The following is a 15772-nucleotide window of genomic DNA, read 5'->3' on the forward strand; positions in this document are numbered from 1 at the left end:
ACAGAAAAAAACTGTCTGCAAGTCAGCTTTGTGTTGTATGTGTTATTCGTTATGGTCAGTCAGGTGAAGATCCATAAATGCGGAGCCAGACACAGTTCAGGTCAAAAATACAGTCTTTAATGAAGATGGAGCAGGAACTAAGTAGCAACGGAATACAAATGTCCAGAGTCCCAAACTGAAGTAGACAATTAACAAGCAAAAACATAAGGCACCGTGGGAAAACTCACTGGTGAGCAGAAGGACGTGGAACAGGCTTTAAACACACACAGCAGCCTAACAGGACAATAACCAATACCAAGGACACCAAGGCGTTCCCAGGCCAGCTGTGAGACATAATCCCTCCATCGTGTCCTAGGTCTGCCTCCGGGCCTTATCCTGCCAGGGCATGCCCGGAACACGTCACTAGGGAGGCGTCCGTGAAGCATCCGGACTAGATGCCCGAGACACCTCAACTGGCTCCTCTCGATGTCAGCAGCGGCTTCACTCTGAGCTACTCCCGGATGACTGAGCTCTCTTCGGGTGAGTCCAGGCACCCTACAGAGGAAACTCATTTAATCTACTTGTATCCGCGTATTGTATTCCGGCTCAGCTCTCTCTTCACCACGACGGTCCGGTACGACGACCGCATTACTGCAGATGTTGCGCCGATCCGCTTATCGACCTTACTCTCCAACGCGTCTGTGTAGGCTCTCAGTCGTACAGGAGTTGTCCATCGAGGAAAAGGCTTCTTGAGACGTCATCTGTACTTCTGTGAAGAAAGTGTCGGACGTTTCGCTCCTCATCCGAAGAGCTTCGTCAGCGAACTAATAAGTAACCTGCTAACCTTTGGACCCTGTGTTCAGCAGGTTACTTAGACCAAAACCCACAGCTCTTAGTCTTGCAAATGAGGTAAAGCCAGGGCCGAGCCAGACAATAGATGCTAACGAGCCAGTATCAGAGTCGTTCATACCCAATTCAGGGAGCGACACTTCCCTTTTATCGGAGGTGTTAATAGCAGGATAGGATTATACCACTACTCCGCCCAGGCTTAGTGTAAGGAACCAATAGGAGGAGGGTGTTGGCACACCAATTCCGCCCACTCTTACGGTATTTAAGGCCTAAGCTACCAGCACTTATTAGTTCGCTGACGAAGCTCTTCGGATGAGGAGCGAAACGTCCGACACTTTCTTCACAGAAGTACAGATGACGTCTCAAGAAGCCTTTTCCTCTTACTCTCCAACCTTCCCTCACTCGTGAACAAGACCCCGAAATACTTGAACTCCTCCGCCTGGGGCAGGACCTCATTCCCAGCCCGGAGGGAGCAATCCACCCTTTTCTGACTGATTTATATTACACTACAGGTACTGTATATTCAGGTTCATTTTCACTCATGGCTATCTCATTTCCCTGCACAGTGTGAAATAACACAATGGAAAATGACCTCTCGGGCAATGTGCGTCAGGTTCTGTGGGTCCAATCAACAATCAGACCTCTCCTAGTTATTTCATATGGAAGCCCGTTTTTGCCACTGAAAGAAAAAAATATCCCAATGGTGAGGCATAACTATTAGATAAATTCAAACAATATAAAATACATATCACAAATGTGACCATGCATTTTGCATCAAATTGGTGTACATTCTGTTCTTCTATTTGTATTACTGTTGCCGATTTAGCCATATTGTAACGAGCAGCCAGGACAGAGACATGCTTTCCAATATTGGAATGTGTTTCATTTCTGCTTGTATGGTGCGCACACACACACACACATACACACACACACACACACACGCATACACACAGCTGAAGTCTCTCATTACTTTTATGGACAGAATCCGGTTTGGTGGATGGGGGATTGGGTTTCTGCATTTTGCAGATGATGTGGTCCTGCTGGCTTCATCGACCTTCAACTCTCACTGGATCGGTGTGAAGTGGCCAGGATGAAACTCAGCACCTCCAAGTCCGAGTCCATGGTTCGCACCTGGAAAAGGGTGGAGTGCCATCTCTGGGTTGGGGATGAGATCCTGCCTCAAGTGGAGGGGTTTATGTACCTTGTGCTCTTGTTCACGAGTGAGGGATGGACCGTGAGATTGACAGGCAAATTGGTGCGGCGTCTGCAGTGATGCGGACTCTGCATAGGTCTGTTGTGGTGAAGACGGAACTGAGCCGAAAGGCAAAGCTCTCAATTTACCGCTCAATTTACGTTCCTACCCTCACCTATGGTCATGACCTTTGGGTAGTGACTGAAAGGAGAAGCGGCCAAAATGAATTTCCTCCCTGAGATGGCTGGGTTCTCGCTTAGAGATAAGGTGAGAAGCACTGTCATCCATGACAGATTCGGAGTAGAACTGCTGCTCCTCCGGAACCAGAGGTGGCTTGGGCATCTGGTCAGGATGCCTCCTGGACGCTTCCCTGAGGAGGTGTTCAGGGCACGTCTGATGGGCAGGAGGCCTTGGGGAAGACCCAGGACACATTGGAGAGACTATGTTTCTCAGCTGGCCTGGGAACGCCTCAGGATCCACCGGGAGGAGCTGGACAAAGCCGGGGAGAGGGAAGTGCTTAGGCTGCTGCCCCCGCGACCCGACCTTGGATAAGCGGTAGAAGATGAATGGCTTGATTACGGGAATAAAGTCCTAATTATGAGAAGAAGATTTACCAGAAAAAAGTTTAAGTTGGAAAATAAAAAAAAATAAAAAAAACAGTTGTAATTTTATGAGAATAAAGTATATAATAAGTATAATATTCTAATGGGGAAAAAAGTCACAATTTGAAGAGAATAAACTCATAATACTAATAATAAATTATGTCATTTTAGAAATGAAAAAACACCTGTAATTTTATGAGAATAAAGTCAAAATATTAAAAGAAAAAAGTAATTCTAATGGGAAAAGACACAATTTTACGAGAATAAACTATTAATATTATGAGAAAATTTTTTATTTTAGTAGCAAAAAGTTGAAATATTAAAGAAAAATATGTTTTTTAAAGTTATAATACAAACAAAACAAAAAAGTTGTAATTTTTGGAAAATTGAGTTGGGGGGAAAATTATAACATGATGGAAATAAAGTCATAAAGTCAAAACACAACACCAGAAATGAAAAAAGAAAACAGCTGTAATTTAGCAAGAATAAAGTAAAAATATTAAGACAAAATATTATAACTTTCTGATATTATGAGCATAAACTTTGGCCATTTTAGTGGCATGACTTTTAAATATTAAAGTTAAAGAGGGTTTTTTTAAGTTGTAAAAATGTTAAAGTCATAATATTACAAGAACAAAATTTACAACTACGGTTTAAGAACAAAGTTGAAATATTTGGAAAATATAATGTAAACAACAGCAAACATGGAAAAGAGAAAAGCCCGCAGTTGATACTAATAATAGGCTGTTTCACCTATATCACAAAGCTGATATACAGTTTTTTTCTTGAACTATATATACAAAATATATGCATTATTTGTCTTTTCACTATGTGCCCCTTGGTGGAAAATGTTTGCACACCCCTGCTCTAGTGCAAGCTATGCCAGAGGGACAGAGGGTGGGAGGCAATGTCAAGCAGATCTTAGCAGAGCAGTGATCATGCCGAGGCATGAAGTGACTGGAATTCAATTGAATAATTGCAAATGAGATGGCAAGTCAAAGCGATTCCGAGGGAAAGCCAAATAAACAGAGAGAGTTAACAATGATGTAAGAGTTTGCTCTGGATGAGAAGATGTGACTTGACAGGACAGAATATCATCAGACTTCATGAATGAGCAAGTGTCTGACGTCATTCTAAAAGTGGAGGTCTATGTAAAGCAACAATATCTCCTCGTTTTAGCAAGCATTGCTTCAAAACTGTATTAAGAGTAGAATCTGCATTGCTGATGTGGCATCGCCGTATCGCTGTTTATACTTTTCTTCATGGAGGGGTTATAGTACCTCTCCCAAATGACTTACCGTATTTTCACGACCATAAAGCGCACTTAAAAGTCTTAAATTTTGTCCAAAATGGGTGAGGCGCCTTATAATGCGGCGCGCCTTATGTGTGTACCGAGTTCCAAAATCTGTAAGTGTTGCTGTGTGACTTTTATGAGCGCTCCGCTCGACTGACTGGGAGCGTCTCCTGCCGACACGCTGCTTATAGTGTGATTCCACGATAGTTGGAACACACCCGCCGGTCCCCCTTCTTAAAAAGGGGGACCACCACCACCAATCCAGAGGTACTGCCCCCGATGTCCACGCGATGCTGCAGAGTCGTGTCAACCAAGACATGCCTACAGCATCCATGGCCTTAAGGAACTCCGGGCGGATATCATCCACCCCCGGGGCCCTGCCACCGAGGAGCTTTTTGACAACCTCAGCAACCTCAGCACCAGAGATGGGAGAGCCCACCGTGGAGTCCCCAGGCTCTGCTTCCTCATAGGAAGACGTGTCGGGATTGAGGAGATCTTCGAAGTATTCTTTCCACCGATCCACAACATCCCGAGTCGAGGTCAGCAGCACACCATCCCCACCATACACGGTGTTGACTGTGCACTGTTTCCCCCTTCTGAGCCGCCGAATGGTGGTCCAGAATCTCTTCGAAGCCGTCCGGAAGTCGTTCTCCATGGCTGGAGTCCCATGAGCCAAAAAGGCCCGATAGGACTCCTTCTTCATCTTGAAGGCATCCCTCACCACTGGTGTCCACCAACGGGTTCTGGGATTACCGCCACGACAGGCACCGACCACCTTACAGCCACAGCTCCCATCAGCTGCCTCGACAATAGAGGCACGGAACATGGCCCATTCAGACTCAATGTTCGCCACCTGCCTCGGAACATGGTCGAAGCTCTCCCGGAGGTGGGAGTTGAGACTCCTTCTTACAGGGGACTCTGTCAGTCGTTCCCAGCAGACCCTCACAATACGTTTGGGCCTGCCAGGTCTGGCCGTCCTCCCCCACCATCGGAGCCAACTTCACTTCTCTTCACCCGAGTGTCGAAAACATATGGCTGCAAGTCCGATGATACGACCACAAAGTCAATCATGGAAGTGCAGCCTAGGGTGTCCTGGTGCCAAGTGCACATGTGGACACCCTTATACTTGAACATAGTGTTTGTTATCGACAATTTGTGACGAGCACAAAAGTCCAATAACAAAGTACCGCTCGGGTTCAGATCAGGAGGGCCGTTCCTCCCAATCACGCTTCTCCAGGTCTCACTGTTGCTGCCAATGTGAGCGTTTAAGTCCCCCAGCAGTACAAGGGAATCGCCTGAGGGAGCACTCTCCAGTACTTCCTCTATAGACTCCAAAAATGGTGGGTATTCTGAACTGCTGTTTGGCGCATAAGCACAAACAACAGTCAGGACCCGTCCCTTCACTTGAAGGCGGAGGGAAAGTACCCTCTCGTTCACCGGGTTAAACTCCAACATGCAGGCCACCAGCCGGGGCGCAACAAGAATTGCCACCTGACCCGTGTCCGGGCAAGGGAAAACGTGGTCCAATGTTTTTTATCATCATTGAGGTCTATTGAGCTACTCTTTGTCTGGTTACTCACCTAGGACCCGTTTGTTGTGGGTGACGCTACCAGGAGCATAAAAACCCCTGACAACTTAGCTCCGAGGATCATCGGGACATGCAAACTCCTCCACCACGATACGGTGGTAGCTCAGGGAGGAGTAAATTTTTCCCGTAGGAAATCATGTTAACCCATTAAATTTATTGTAAACACACAAAAATATTACCAAATTACCCTGCCTGTCGCCTCTCACTGCTGGCAATGCCAGAGTGGAACAAGGTCCAACCCCTCTCAAGAGGACTGGTTCCAGAGCCCTTGCTGTGCGTTGAGGTGAGTCCGACTATATCTAGCCGGAACTTCTCAACCTCATGCACCAGCTCAGACTCTTTCCCTACCAAAGTGGTGACATTTCATGTCCCACGAGCTAGTTTCTGTAGCTGAGGATTGGACCGCTAAGGTCCCCACCTTTGGCTGCCACCCAGCTCACTCTGCACCCGACCCTTTGGCCCCTCCCATGAGTGGTGAGCTCATTGGAGGGGGGACCCATGTCGTCTCTTCGGGCTGTGCCCGGCCGGGCCCCATGGGCGTAGGCCCGGCCACCAGACGCTCGCCATCGTGCCCCTCCTCCAGGCCTGGCTCCAGAGAGGGGGCCCCGGTGACCCACGTCCGGGCAAGGGAAAACGTGGTCCAATGTTTTTTATCATCATTGAGGTCTATTGAGCTACTCTTTGTCTGGTCCCTCACCTAGGACCTGTTTGTTGTGGGTGACCCTACCAGGGGCATAAAAACCCCTGACAACTTAACTCCGAGGATCATCGGGACATGCAAACTCCTCCACCACGATACGGTGGTAGCTCAGGGAAGAGTAAATTTTTCCCATAGGAAATAATGTTAACCCATTAAATTTATTCTAGACACACAAAAATATTACCAAAAAATTAATTTTATTGAAGAAAATTATAGTTTTACATGCAGAAAACATTGAAATATGTCTATTATTCTATCGAGCAGTATCAATGTCTCCTAAACAATATTTAGTCTCAGACTAGAGCTGTCCTATCTAGCTCACGCTCAAATGCTAGATGATTGAGTCGTTTTTCGTACGTTTCGGTTTTTGTCTGACATTTTGGAACAAATTTATAACAAAAGTTGAGGTACCACTGTAGTTTCAAATGAGTGATAAATTTACCACGGACATCCAATGTAACATACATGTAACATCTTTGACATTACAGTTCCGAGCAGACTAGAGATGTCCTATCTAGCTAAAACGTACAAAAACCCAATACATTTCTCCCAAAGAAAATAATGTAAATCCAATGAATCCGTTCCAGATGCCCAAAAATTTTATTCTAAACAATAATTATTAGTTAGTAATTTAGTAGTATCTAGTCTAGAATTTATCTCGTATCTAGTATTTGAGCATCAACTAGATAGGACAGCTCTAGTCTGCTAGTCTCGTAAAAATGATTTTGCATTGTTTTCTGCATGTAAAACTATAATTGTTGTCTAGAATAATAATTATGGCCGTCTGGAACGGAGACGTTGGATTCAGGCTGAATCCCAATTCTACCCAATTTATATGTTTCTCTCGGTCTCCGCGCTTCCGTCTTCTCAGCGGGTGTTCGCGCTCTGCCTTCCCCTTTGTTTCAAGTGTGGTAGCCTACTGCATTAGTTTTCAAGGGGTGTATACCCCTTGGCACGTACCCCTTCCCCTTTGGTTTAAGGTGAATTGGGACACCACTTGATTCTTGTGAATGCCCAAAAACTAGGAGCAATAGGGTAAGACGAGGACTAAAGGGTAGAATTGGGATTCAGCCCTAGTGTGGTAGTGGACACACTTGGACAAATATGTTCAGCAAAAAAACTGTCAAATTTGGTTAATGTAAAATCTCTGAAAGCATCGCAACCTGTGTGCAAACAATGCGGGCGCTGCGTATCAAAGCATGTCTCGTTCGCATGAGCTAACTTTTCAAATTATGTGCAAGTATCGCATGATTTCGTCTTGGGCGCGTGGCGGCATGAACAAACCTCACACCATTTTGAACGCGGGCGAACGTAAACCAACGCAAAATTTGAGCAAAACTTTCGGATGTTATCCGAAAAACGCGCTGTACCACTGTAATCCGTAATAAAAATCTCAAATAAAAACACGGTTTATTGCCGTTGTAACCCACGCCAAGCTAAAACCCAACGTCACTTCCTGTCCACCTCTCTTTCAGGTCTCCATAGCTAACACATTTGTAGGAACACACACATGCATGACTAATTTTCTCTTATTATGTTTACTACATTGGGTAATAAGAGTGTAAAGGTGACTATAGGGGTGTTATTTCATGTCTAGAGGGCTCTAATAATGTTAATGTGGTGGGAAAATGTATAATTTACAGATAACGGCGGTCACATGTTATTTGAGTCTGTAAACTGTCCGGGGGCTGAGTGTTACGTTTCGATACAGGGTGTCTCTTCATGTAAATTAAATTACGGCAGTTGAAGGATCCACCAGGATGCCATTGTTTAATCAGGCTATCTGTCAGAGGCTACTTCTCCAGTAAGTACCAGTGGGGGGTCCTGAAAACATCTGTTGACACCAAGGTATTACCTTTTGATACCACAGACAGAAGGGCATCGGGGAAGGGATTATTTTCTGTCACAATGTAATTCATTTGCACGCATGAATGACATGGGCGTGCAGTCAGGAAGTCTCCCTGGGATGTAAGTTGTTTAGACTTACCCTGTAGACGGAGTGGCACCAAGAATGTGTCCTTTCTTTCACAATGTAAATCATTTGCATGCTACGAGGTATAAGAGCTTTAGCCCACTCTGGGCCAGACATTTGCAGACTGCAGCCATGCACGCTGTATATTTCTGTATGTTGTCTGACCTCTTTCGCAAAATAAATAAAGTGCGCACACTCCCTGTCTTTATTTCATGCATTCTCTTTTCGTAAGAAATATTTGTTTCTACAACAGTTAAAAAAACGTATTTAGAAGAAAATATTGCATTTATAAATAAGGAATCCTACTCTGCGGAAATTCACTTATAGTCGGTTCTAGAACCAATTAACAGTGATAAACGTGGCGTTGCTGCAGGGGTGTCCAAAGTGCGGCCCTTTGCAGCCTGCAGCTTGTTGTCATTGGCTCGCATTGTAGCAATAAAATTATACCAAAAAAATGGGAAAAACAGAACAAAAAAGTAAAATGTATAGAGGAAGCTGAAATGTTGATACTCATAATTAATTATCTAATAATAAAAGAAAGCTTTGTCTTTAACAACAGTATATATTTTAAATATATATTTTAAAAATAGCCATTTTACAACATTACAAAATACATCAAAAATGTCAAAGTGGCTCACCGATCTTTTGATTTTCAGTACGCAGCCCTTGGTGGAAGAAGTTTGGACACCCCTGGATTACTGAATAATAGCTATAAGAAGAGAAAGTAAGACATGAGACATAATATAGACTCACACGTTAATATTGGGAGAGTTCCTTGTTGTTGTCCTTTTTGAACTTCGGGTTTCTGCACAGTATTTCCTGCAGTGGCTGCAGACTCTTGGAGATTCTCTTGGAGATGAATAAAGTGTCTGTCTGTCTGTCATTCATCACAACGTCTTTGAATGCGTCTTCAGAATGCCTTATATTTGGGTTTTAGTTATTTTTATGCTTGAAAATGTTTAATTTAGGCAAAAAATACATGAAATTTGATTAAATATGCATTTTTTTTTTTTTTTTACATTTTTGAAGCGCAAAGTGGTGAGGGAGTACTGTCCAAATAAGGAATACATTACCATGAACATCCAATGTATTTCAGAAATGTCTTTTTGTGTTTCACTTGGTTTGTGGTATAACCAATCACTTCAAACACAAGAGTCCTGGTTTGAAATAATTTGATCATTTTTAGCTTGAATGAAAATAATGACCTTTTACCACGAGATGCTGCATTCGTGGGTCTCTACCTCAACACTTTCCTTCCTTCCTGTGTTTCAGCTGGAAGGTTTCCATGTCACCACGCCTCGACTGCCTGTTGAAGACAAATGGTTAAAAAGTCTCTTTCATCTTGAGCTGTGTGAGGATGCTGTTTTGTCTCATTAATGCAGAGGTGGTGCTCTGTGTATCTTTGATGCAGTTTCCAAATGCTGGCTTCCACTTGCCAGAGACAAACCTGCTTTTCTTGACCTCGTTAGATAAGCTCACACCGCATGGATAATGTACAGACATATAAGCTTAAGTAAATGATGATGCAGGGGAGAAATTGCACAGGGACAGCGAGCGATGGGAGTATTGATCGCAGCCCCAAACTCATCAAGCCATTCCAGGAAAACGTCCAATGGATCCAACAGCCGGTCGACCGGGACCTGTATGATTCCTTGGGTGGCTAATGACAAATCCACAGCTATATATTGTCTCACATTTGTCATCAGCCTGTTTTTCTTTTTTCATCCAGCTATTCCTCCTCTGTTTTATTTCAAATAATGCGACATTAAGACAGTCCTCGTATTGAGCTACATCTCGGAGCTGGCGACGCACAGAAGTGGAATGCATTAGTTGATAAAAACACAGCAAGCATGTCAGCTGGGTATAAAAAACAAGAACACAATGTTACTCGCGCTTGCTTGGACAACATATGAAGCAGGGATCAATGCTGTATGTGCTGTGGAGACAAAACATGCTACCTTCGAAAGCAGGGTGTCCAAACTTTTTCCAGCGACGGCCACCTACTAAAAAAAATGAAAGGAGTGGCAGACTCTGGCGGGACACGACACTATGCTTCCTTCTGCCGTCATAACAGAGGTGTGGCTCGACAATATGTGCCTGCATTGATTACGCGAAAAACATTTAACGTAATTAATGAAATAAATTAGTTACTGCCGTTAACGTGCTATTTTTAACAGCCCTATTTTTTTTTTTAAAGAGTAGTGAGCGGAGCAAGTGTTTTCATTCGGGATGTCCGTTTCGATCTTCACGATCAGGATCAACTGCGGCTGTACTGTATTTTGAAGATCGGATAATATCGGCTTCCGGGTCGATTCGGTTGCCATAGAACGTTTGTGACTCTGAGCGACACTCCAACATTGTAGCTGCAGTAAAACGCCTCAAAGCTGGTTGCCCCTCGACTCCCACCACCCGCAAGAAGAAGGAAACGCAACACCACCATGCAGACATGTCCACGGTGTACCGTGGGGAAGTTAGTTTCACTTTGGACGTTGGATATTCGGCTCCGTAGCTCCTCTGTTACGGAGCGTGAATGGAAGCTACCGGGGTTAGCTAAGTTTAGCACTGCAGCTGCGAGACTCAGGCTGGATGAGTATATTTTCACCTTGTTGTGTTTTACCGCTTTAATGTAAGGACCGCTACAATCGGAAGCCAAACAATATTGATCCCTGGTTTTCATGTTATTAATAAAACCCCCAAATGAATCATTTGAGCACCTGCTCTCAAAGGTGTTCTAGAGACACATATTACTGTTATGACGTCATTAAAAAGGCAATTTTTCATAAAAGGCATAGATGGGCATGGGAGAGGTCATTTTTTGAAACCTACGAGCTTAGTTATGACATTTTCTACGCACACAGACACTTGGGTCTAAGAATTTCCCAATATGTCATAAACCCTCTTTACCTTCTGTGACATTTCACTTTGTGAACCGTCACCCTCCATGCGTCCAGCCTCCTCTCCACTTGCCCTTCCTTGTTTCGTAACAGCTTTTCTGTGTCAGTGATTTTTTTGTGCTTCCAGTCTGCACACAAATCCTCGGAGTGCAGCCTTGTTTTATGCATGTCCTCTCCCAGTCACAATGCCCATAAATGGTCTCTCGGTGGGGGAGAACTGGCCCGGGCTGCTGAACGTCACTCACATGGGATGTGGCGGCCAGCTGAATGCTGCTGATGCTCTGTTTTGAGCTTCACTGGACGTGGCTGCAAGTCCTGCTTAAACTGTACACACGGAACTAATGCGACTGTGCGGAAATTGTATGGAAATTGTATGGAATTGACTAGAAACAGTTCCCTTAAAATCATTTCTTTAGTTACATCACGAGCCTTTGCTTCATGTTTGCTTCATCCATCACCAGGTCACAAGTCAATAAAAGCACAGAAATTCTGAAAAGGAATCTGCTAAATTCTATGGAGGGACTCTCATTCATCATTGCCAGGATAAACTGGGACACACAGCCGATTTTCTAGAAGTATTTTAGGTTATACGTCAGTATATCGGTCCTTATCCTTAGTTATCCATGGCCCAATTGGTTCGTCACTTTCATGACAGGAGGACTTTTCCTCCGTGTTCACCCTCTGAGTCTGTAACCCTTCCTAAATGGGAAACTGCACCTTTTCATAATTCTCGTAATGAAAAATATTTTTTTCCGGAATTGCTTTTCAACTCAAAAGAGCTCTGCACTCTCAAGCTTGGTTTAGGCTTCTGCGTCAGGGCGACAGCGCTTGCGGGTATGCCTCCCAAACCACCTGGCATCACCCATCCATCCATCCATTTTCTGTGACCCTTGTCCTCACTAGGGTCACGGAGGTATCCCAGCTGAGTTGAGGCGAGAGTCGGGGTACACCCTGGACTGGTCATCAGCCAATCACATGGCACATATAGACACCAATGGACAATTTAGAGTAATCAATTAACATACCTTCCATGTTTCTGGAATGTGGAACGAAACCGGAGTACCCAGAGAAAACTCACGCACTCACGGGGAGAACATGCAAACTCCACACAGAAATGCCCAAATGGAGATTCGAACGCAGATTTTCTCGATCTCCTGACTGTGTGGCCAAGGTGCTAACGACTAGGCCACCGCGCGGCCCCTCTGCAACCTTGATTTGCTTTTAGTACAGTAATCCCTCGTTTATGGCGGTTAATTAGTTCCAGAGCCGACCGTCATAAATGAATTTCTGCAAAGTAGGATTAGTTTTTTTTTCTAAATGGAATATTTTGGTAGTTTGAGCCTAGAAAACCTGTTTACCACCTTCTAAACACGTTTTATGACATTATTAGAGCCCTCTAGATATGAAATAACAGCCCTTTAGTCACCTTTATACTCCTATTAACCAATATAATAGACATAATAAGGCAAAATAACACATATAAGATACATAATATAGACTATATAAATAAAGAGTTCCTTCTTGTTGCTCCTTTTTACTTCTGTTTTCTGGACAGTTCTTCCTGCAGTGGCTATTTTCTCATCAATGTAACATTACCGACACCTAGTGACCAATGTAGAATACTACATATCATCACAACGTCTTTGACTGCGTCTTCTGAATGCCTTATATTTGTATTTTAGTTCATTTAGCCATTTTTGTGCTTGAAAATAATTAATTTAGGCAAAAAAGACATAAAATTTGCTTAAATATGCATATATTTGACTGATAATAAGCCGTATTCAACCACGACAAAGTATGATTTGTTAATTAATATATTTTCAAAAACCCTGATTGAGTGAAGCTACGAAATTCGAAGTACAAAATGACGAGGGACGGATAGCCATCATTTTTTACACGTAGGACTCGTTCAGGGGGCAGATGGCAGATGTTTTCAGATGTCCTCCCATTTGGGAACATTTGCAATAAAAGGGACGGTCGTAACACTCTCCATCTCTGTTCAGTCGTCGGCGTTCACGATTGATCAGCGACGCAAACATGTCGACAACTTTCATGGTTGCTCACGGAGGCCCTGTGCACACGGTTCCTGGATTTTTTTTTTTTTTGCCAGGTTGAAAAAAAAGTCGATTAATAAATAGTTGCACCCAGACTGGAACGGGTCGGTGGGTGAAAATGATGTAATAGATAAGGCACACCTACCCCAGAACGCCCTTTCCTCGTGGATGAAAGGCTTGCTTGCCCGTGCTAGCTAGTGTTATATCCATATGTAAACTTTCAACCTAGCAGTCTAAAGTCACGTTAACTCCAATAAACTTAAGTACAGCAATCCCTCAACACTTTGCTCCTCAAATTTTGCAAATTTTTTCCAAAATGTATTCATGAAGAAATCATTACTGTTTCGCGATTGAATACGGCCTATAATTAGTCAAAAAACATGCATATTTAAGCACATTTTTTACAGATTTTCCCCCTACATTAAGTATTTTCCAGCATAAAAATGGCCAAATGAAGTAAAGTAGAAGACGTATTCAAAGAAGTTGTGCCACTGACCACTAATGGTCACCGACGACCATTTTAATCCAATATAACAACATGCAGGCCTATTATTATTTATTTTGATGCATCCAACACACATTCTTTGTGTTAAGTGCATGCCTGGAATAATTTCTTCCATATTAAAAATAAAACAGGTGTAATTAGAGGGTGCCTTAGGAACTGAAGTCATCCCTGTGTCGTTTACCACATATCTGTGAATTATTGCGACTTTTTCCCTTCGTCTCTGTTTCCCTTCATTTGTCCTTAATGATGCTGCAGCTTCTCTTGCATCCATCTGCATCACATTAGCTAATTGAATCAGTTTCCCAGCAGGGTGAATAATGACAATAATAGATTTCTGTAAATGTGGCAAACCGCTTGATGCCATGAGTTAGTGTACAGGGGGTCTCTAAATTCACAACACGGATAATATACATTCCAGTAATCCCTCGTTTATTGCGATTAATTGGTTCCAGACCCGACCGGAATAAGTGAATTTCCACGGAGTAGGATCCCTTATTTATAAATTGAATATTTTCGTGGTTAGAGCATAGAAAACCTGTTTACGGCCTTCTAAATACAGTTTTTAACATTTGTAGAGTCCCCCAGACATGAAATAACACCCCTATAGTCACCTTTGCACTCCTATTACCCAATATAGTAGACATAATAAGAGAAAATAAGATATAAATAAGACTCATGCTCGTGTGTGTTGCTGTAAACATGTTCCAATATTACTAAGCAGTCATTTACCAATATATTTTCTTTAATATTTCAACTTTACATTCTACTGAAATGACGTTATTTTTCCTCATAATATTATATTATATGATAAAATACTATCATATTTTTATTTTTATATTTTTATATTTTTATTATTCTCATAAACATTTTTCTCTTAATATTTTGACTTTATTGAAACTTTATTGACTTTACTGAAATGACTGCTGATGTTCCCATTTTTGCTGGATTTTTCTGTTTTTTAGTTTTCTTGTTAAATTGTATTTTTAGAATGTGCCGCGAGCCAATGAAAAAAAACAGCAAATGTGTCGCAAATGGCCCCTGATTTAGCGGAAGTAGCATCCAGGTGGTCCAACAGTTTAACTTCCAGGCTAAAATTCATCCGATTCATTGACATTTCATTACTTGGGTGAAATGAAGACAGCGGTTTGGGAGATAAGAGCTCATATTTCGGTGATTGTTGCAAGATTCCGACCAGTTATTAGCGTGGGCGCTTTCACAATCAGCAATCACGCGAGCCCTCAGACAAATAACAACTAATCCATGGTAATCCGGCACGGCAGCTGTGCAAGCGTGGCCTCCCACCTTGCCGTTTGCCGTCGAACGGATGAAGGTCTCATGCTGCTCTAATGAACATTAGACATAGTTTGTTTCCTCAGTCTGCTGACTCACATGGCCCGGAGACATGCGTGATTACACAGACTAATGCAGCTTATGATTTTATGTGATTAAACACAATTCCTAAAACCAGCCAGTGAGAAGTGCGGCGTTGGTCGCAGCCTGCCAGATGCTAATGGGCTCTCAGCGACCGTCGCCAGTGAGCTCGGTGCTGACATGCACGACCTGCTTTTTACATGTCAAGGTCGAAGACTCTGTGTTTTGTTTCTCTCAAAGCTGCTCCAACTGTCTGTGTGTCTGTGAGAGAGAGAGAGAGAGATTATGAAAGCCGTGCCATGAAGCTAAAAGCCCTCACAGCTTGCGAGGCTATTCTATTAATTTATAATGAACAAAGTCACACTAGTTCCTGACGTCTTCATATGACCCAGATCTGACACCAACATATGTAGGAAGTGGCTAATTCAGTGCAGCCACGCTAATTAGTCTAGCACTTAGCACAAGGACTTGAATGCACAATGTATTTAATTATATAATTATGTCCTATAGGACAGTGATTCTCAACTGGTGGTGGGTCGCGGAAAATATTGTAGCGACCCGACCTCGCGCTCTTCTTATCTGTGCTACACGGTCGAGACGCTGCCATGATGGCGACTTTGTCAAGTGTGAGCTGTAGGGGAAGGACATTGAATGGGGTGTCTCGAGCAGGAGAGGGACACGGCCGCAGATACACAAATGATCAAAATGTGAAGACCAGCTGAAAGACTGGGAAGAATTTAGATTTTGCATTGCTGGACCTTAAGGAGTTGCT

The 15772-nt window shown here is 43.2% G+C and overlaps 1 protein-coding gene across 5 annotated transcripts in view; it reads left to right on the forward strand.

Annotated features, from left to right (window-relative positions):
* pudp (pseudouridine 5'-phosphatase) overlaps window positions 1–15772 on the forward strand; it is a 68484-nt gene that overhangs the window by 49806 nt on the left and 2906 nt on the right. Inside the window, exons 5-6 of one of the 5 annotated variants that reach the window (XR_008572198.1) lie at window positions 356–519; window positions 9449–9501. The exons of 1 other annotated variant lie outside the window; for it this stretch is intronic. Coding sequence is in view for 2 of the 4 variants with exons in the window: in XM_054783973.1 (XP_054639948.1) it covers window positions 356–434 (79 nt within the window). In the remaining 2 variants the exon portion in view is untranslated. Of the gene's footprint in view, window positions 1–355; window positions 566–9448; window positions 9528–15772 lie in introns of those variants that run through there. 3 more of the 5 variants (XR_008572196.1, XM_054783982.1, XM_054783973.1) reach the window with 3 other exon arrangements.

Source organism: Dunckerocampus dactyliophorus, chromosome 1 (assembly GCF_027744805.1).
Source record: "Dunckerocampus dactyliophorus isolate RoL2022-P2 chromosome 1, RoL_Ddac_1.1, whole genome shotgun sequence".
Lineage (NCBI taxonomy): Eukaryota > Metazoa > Chordata > Actinopteri > Syngnathiformes > Syngnathidae > Dunckerocampus > Dunckerocampus dactyliophorus.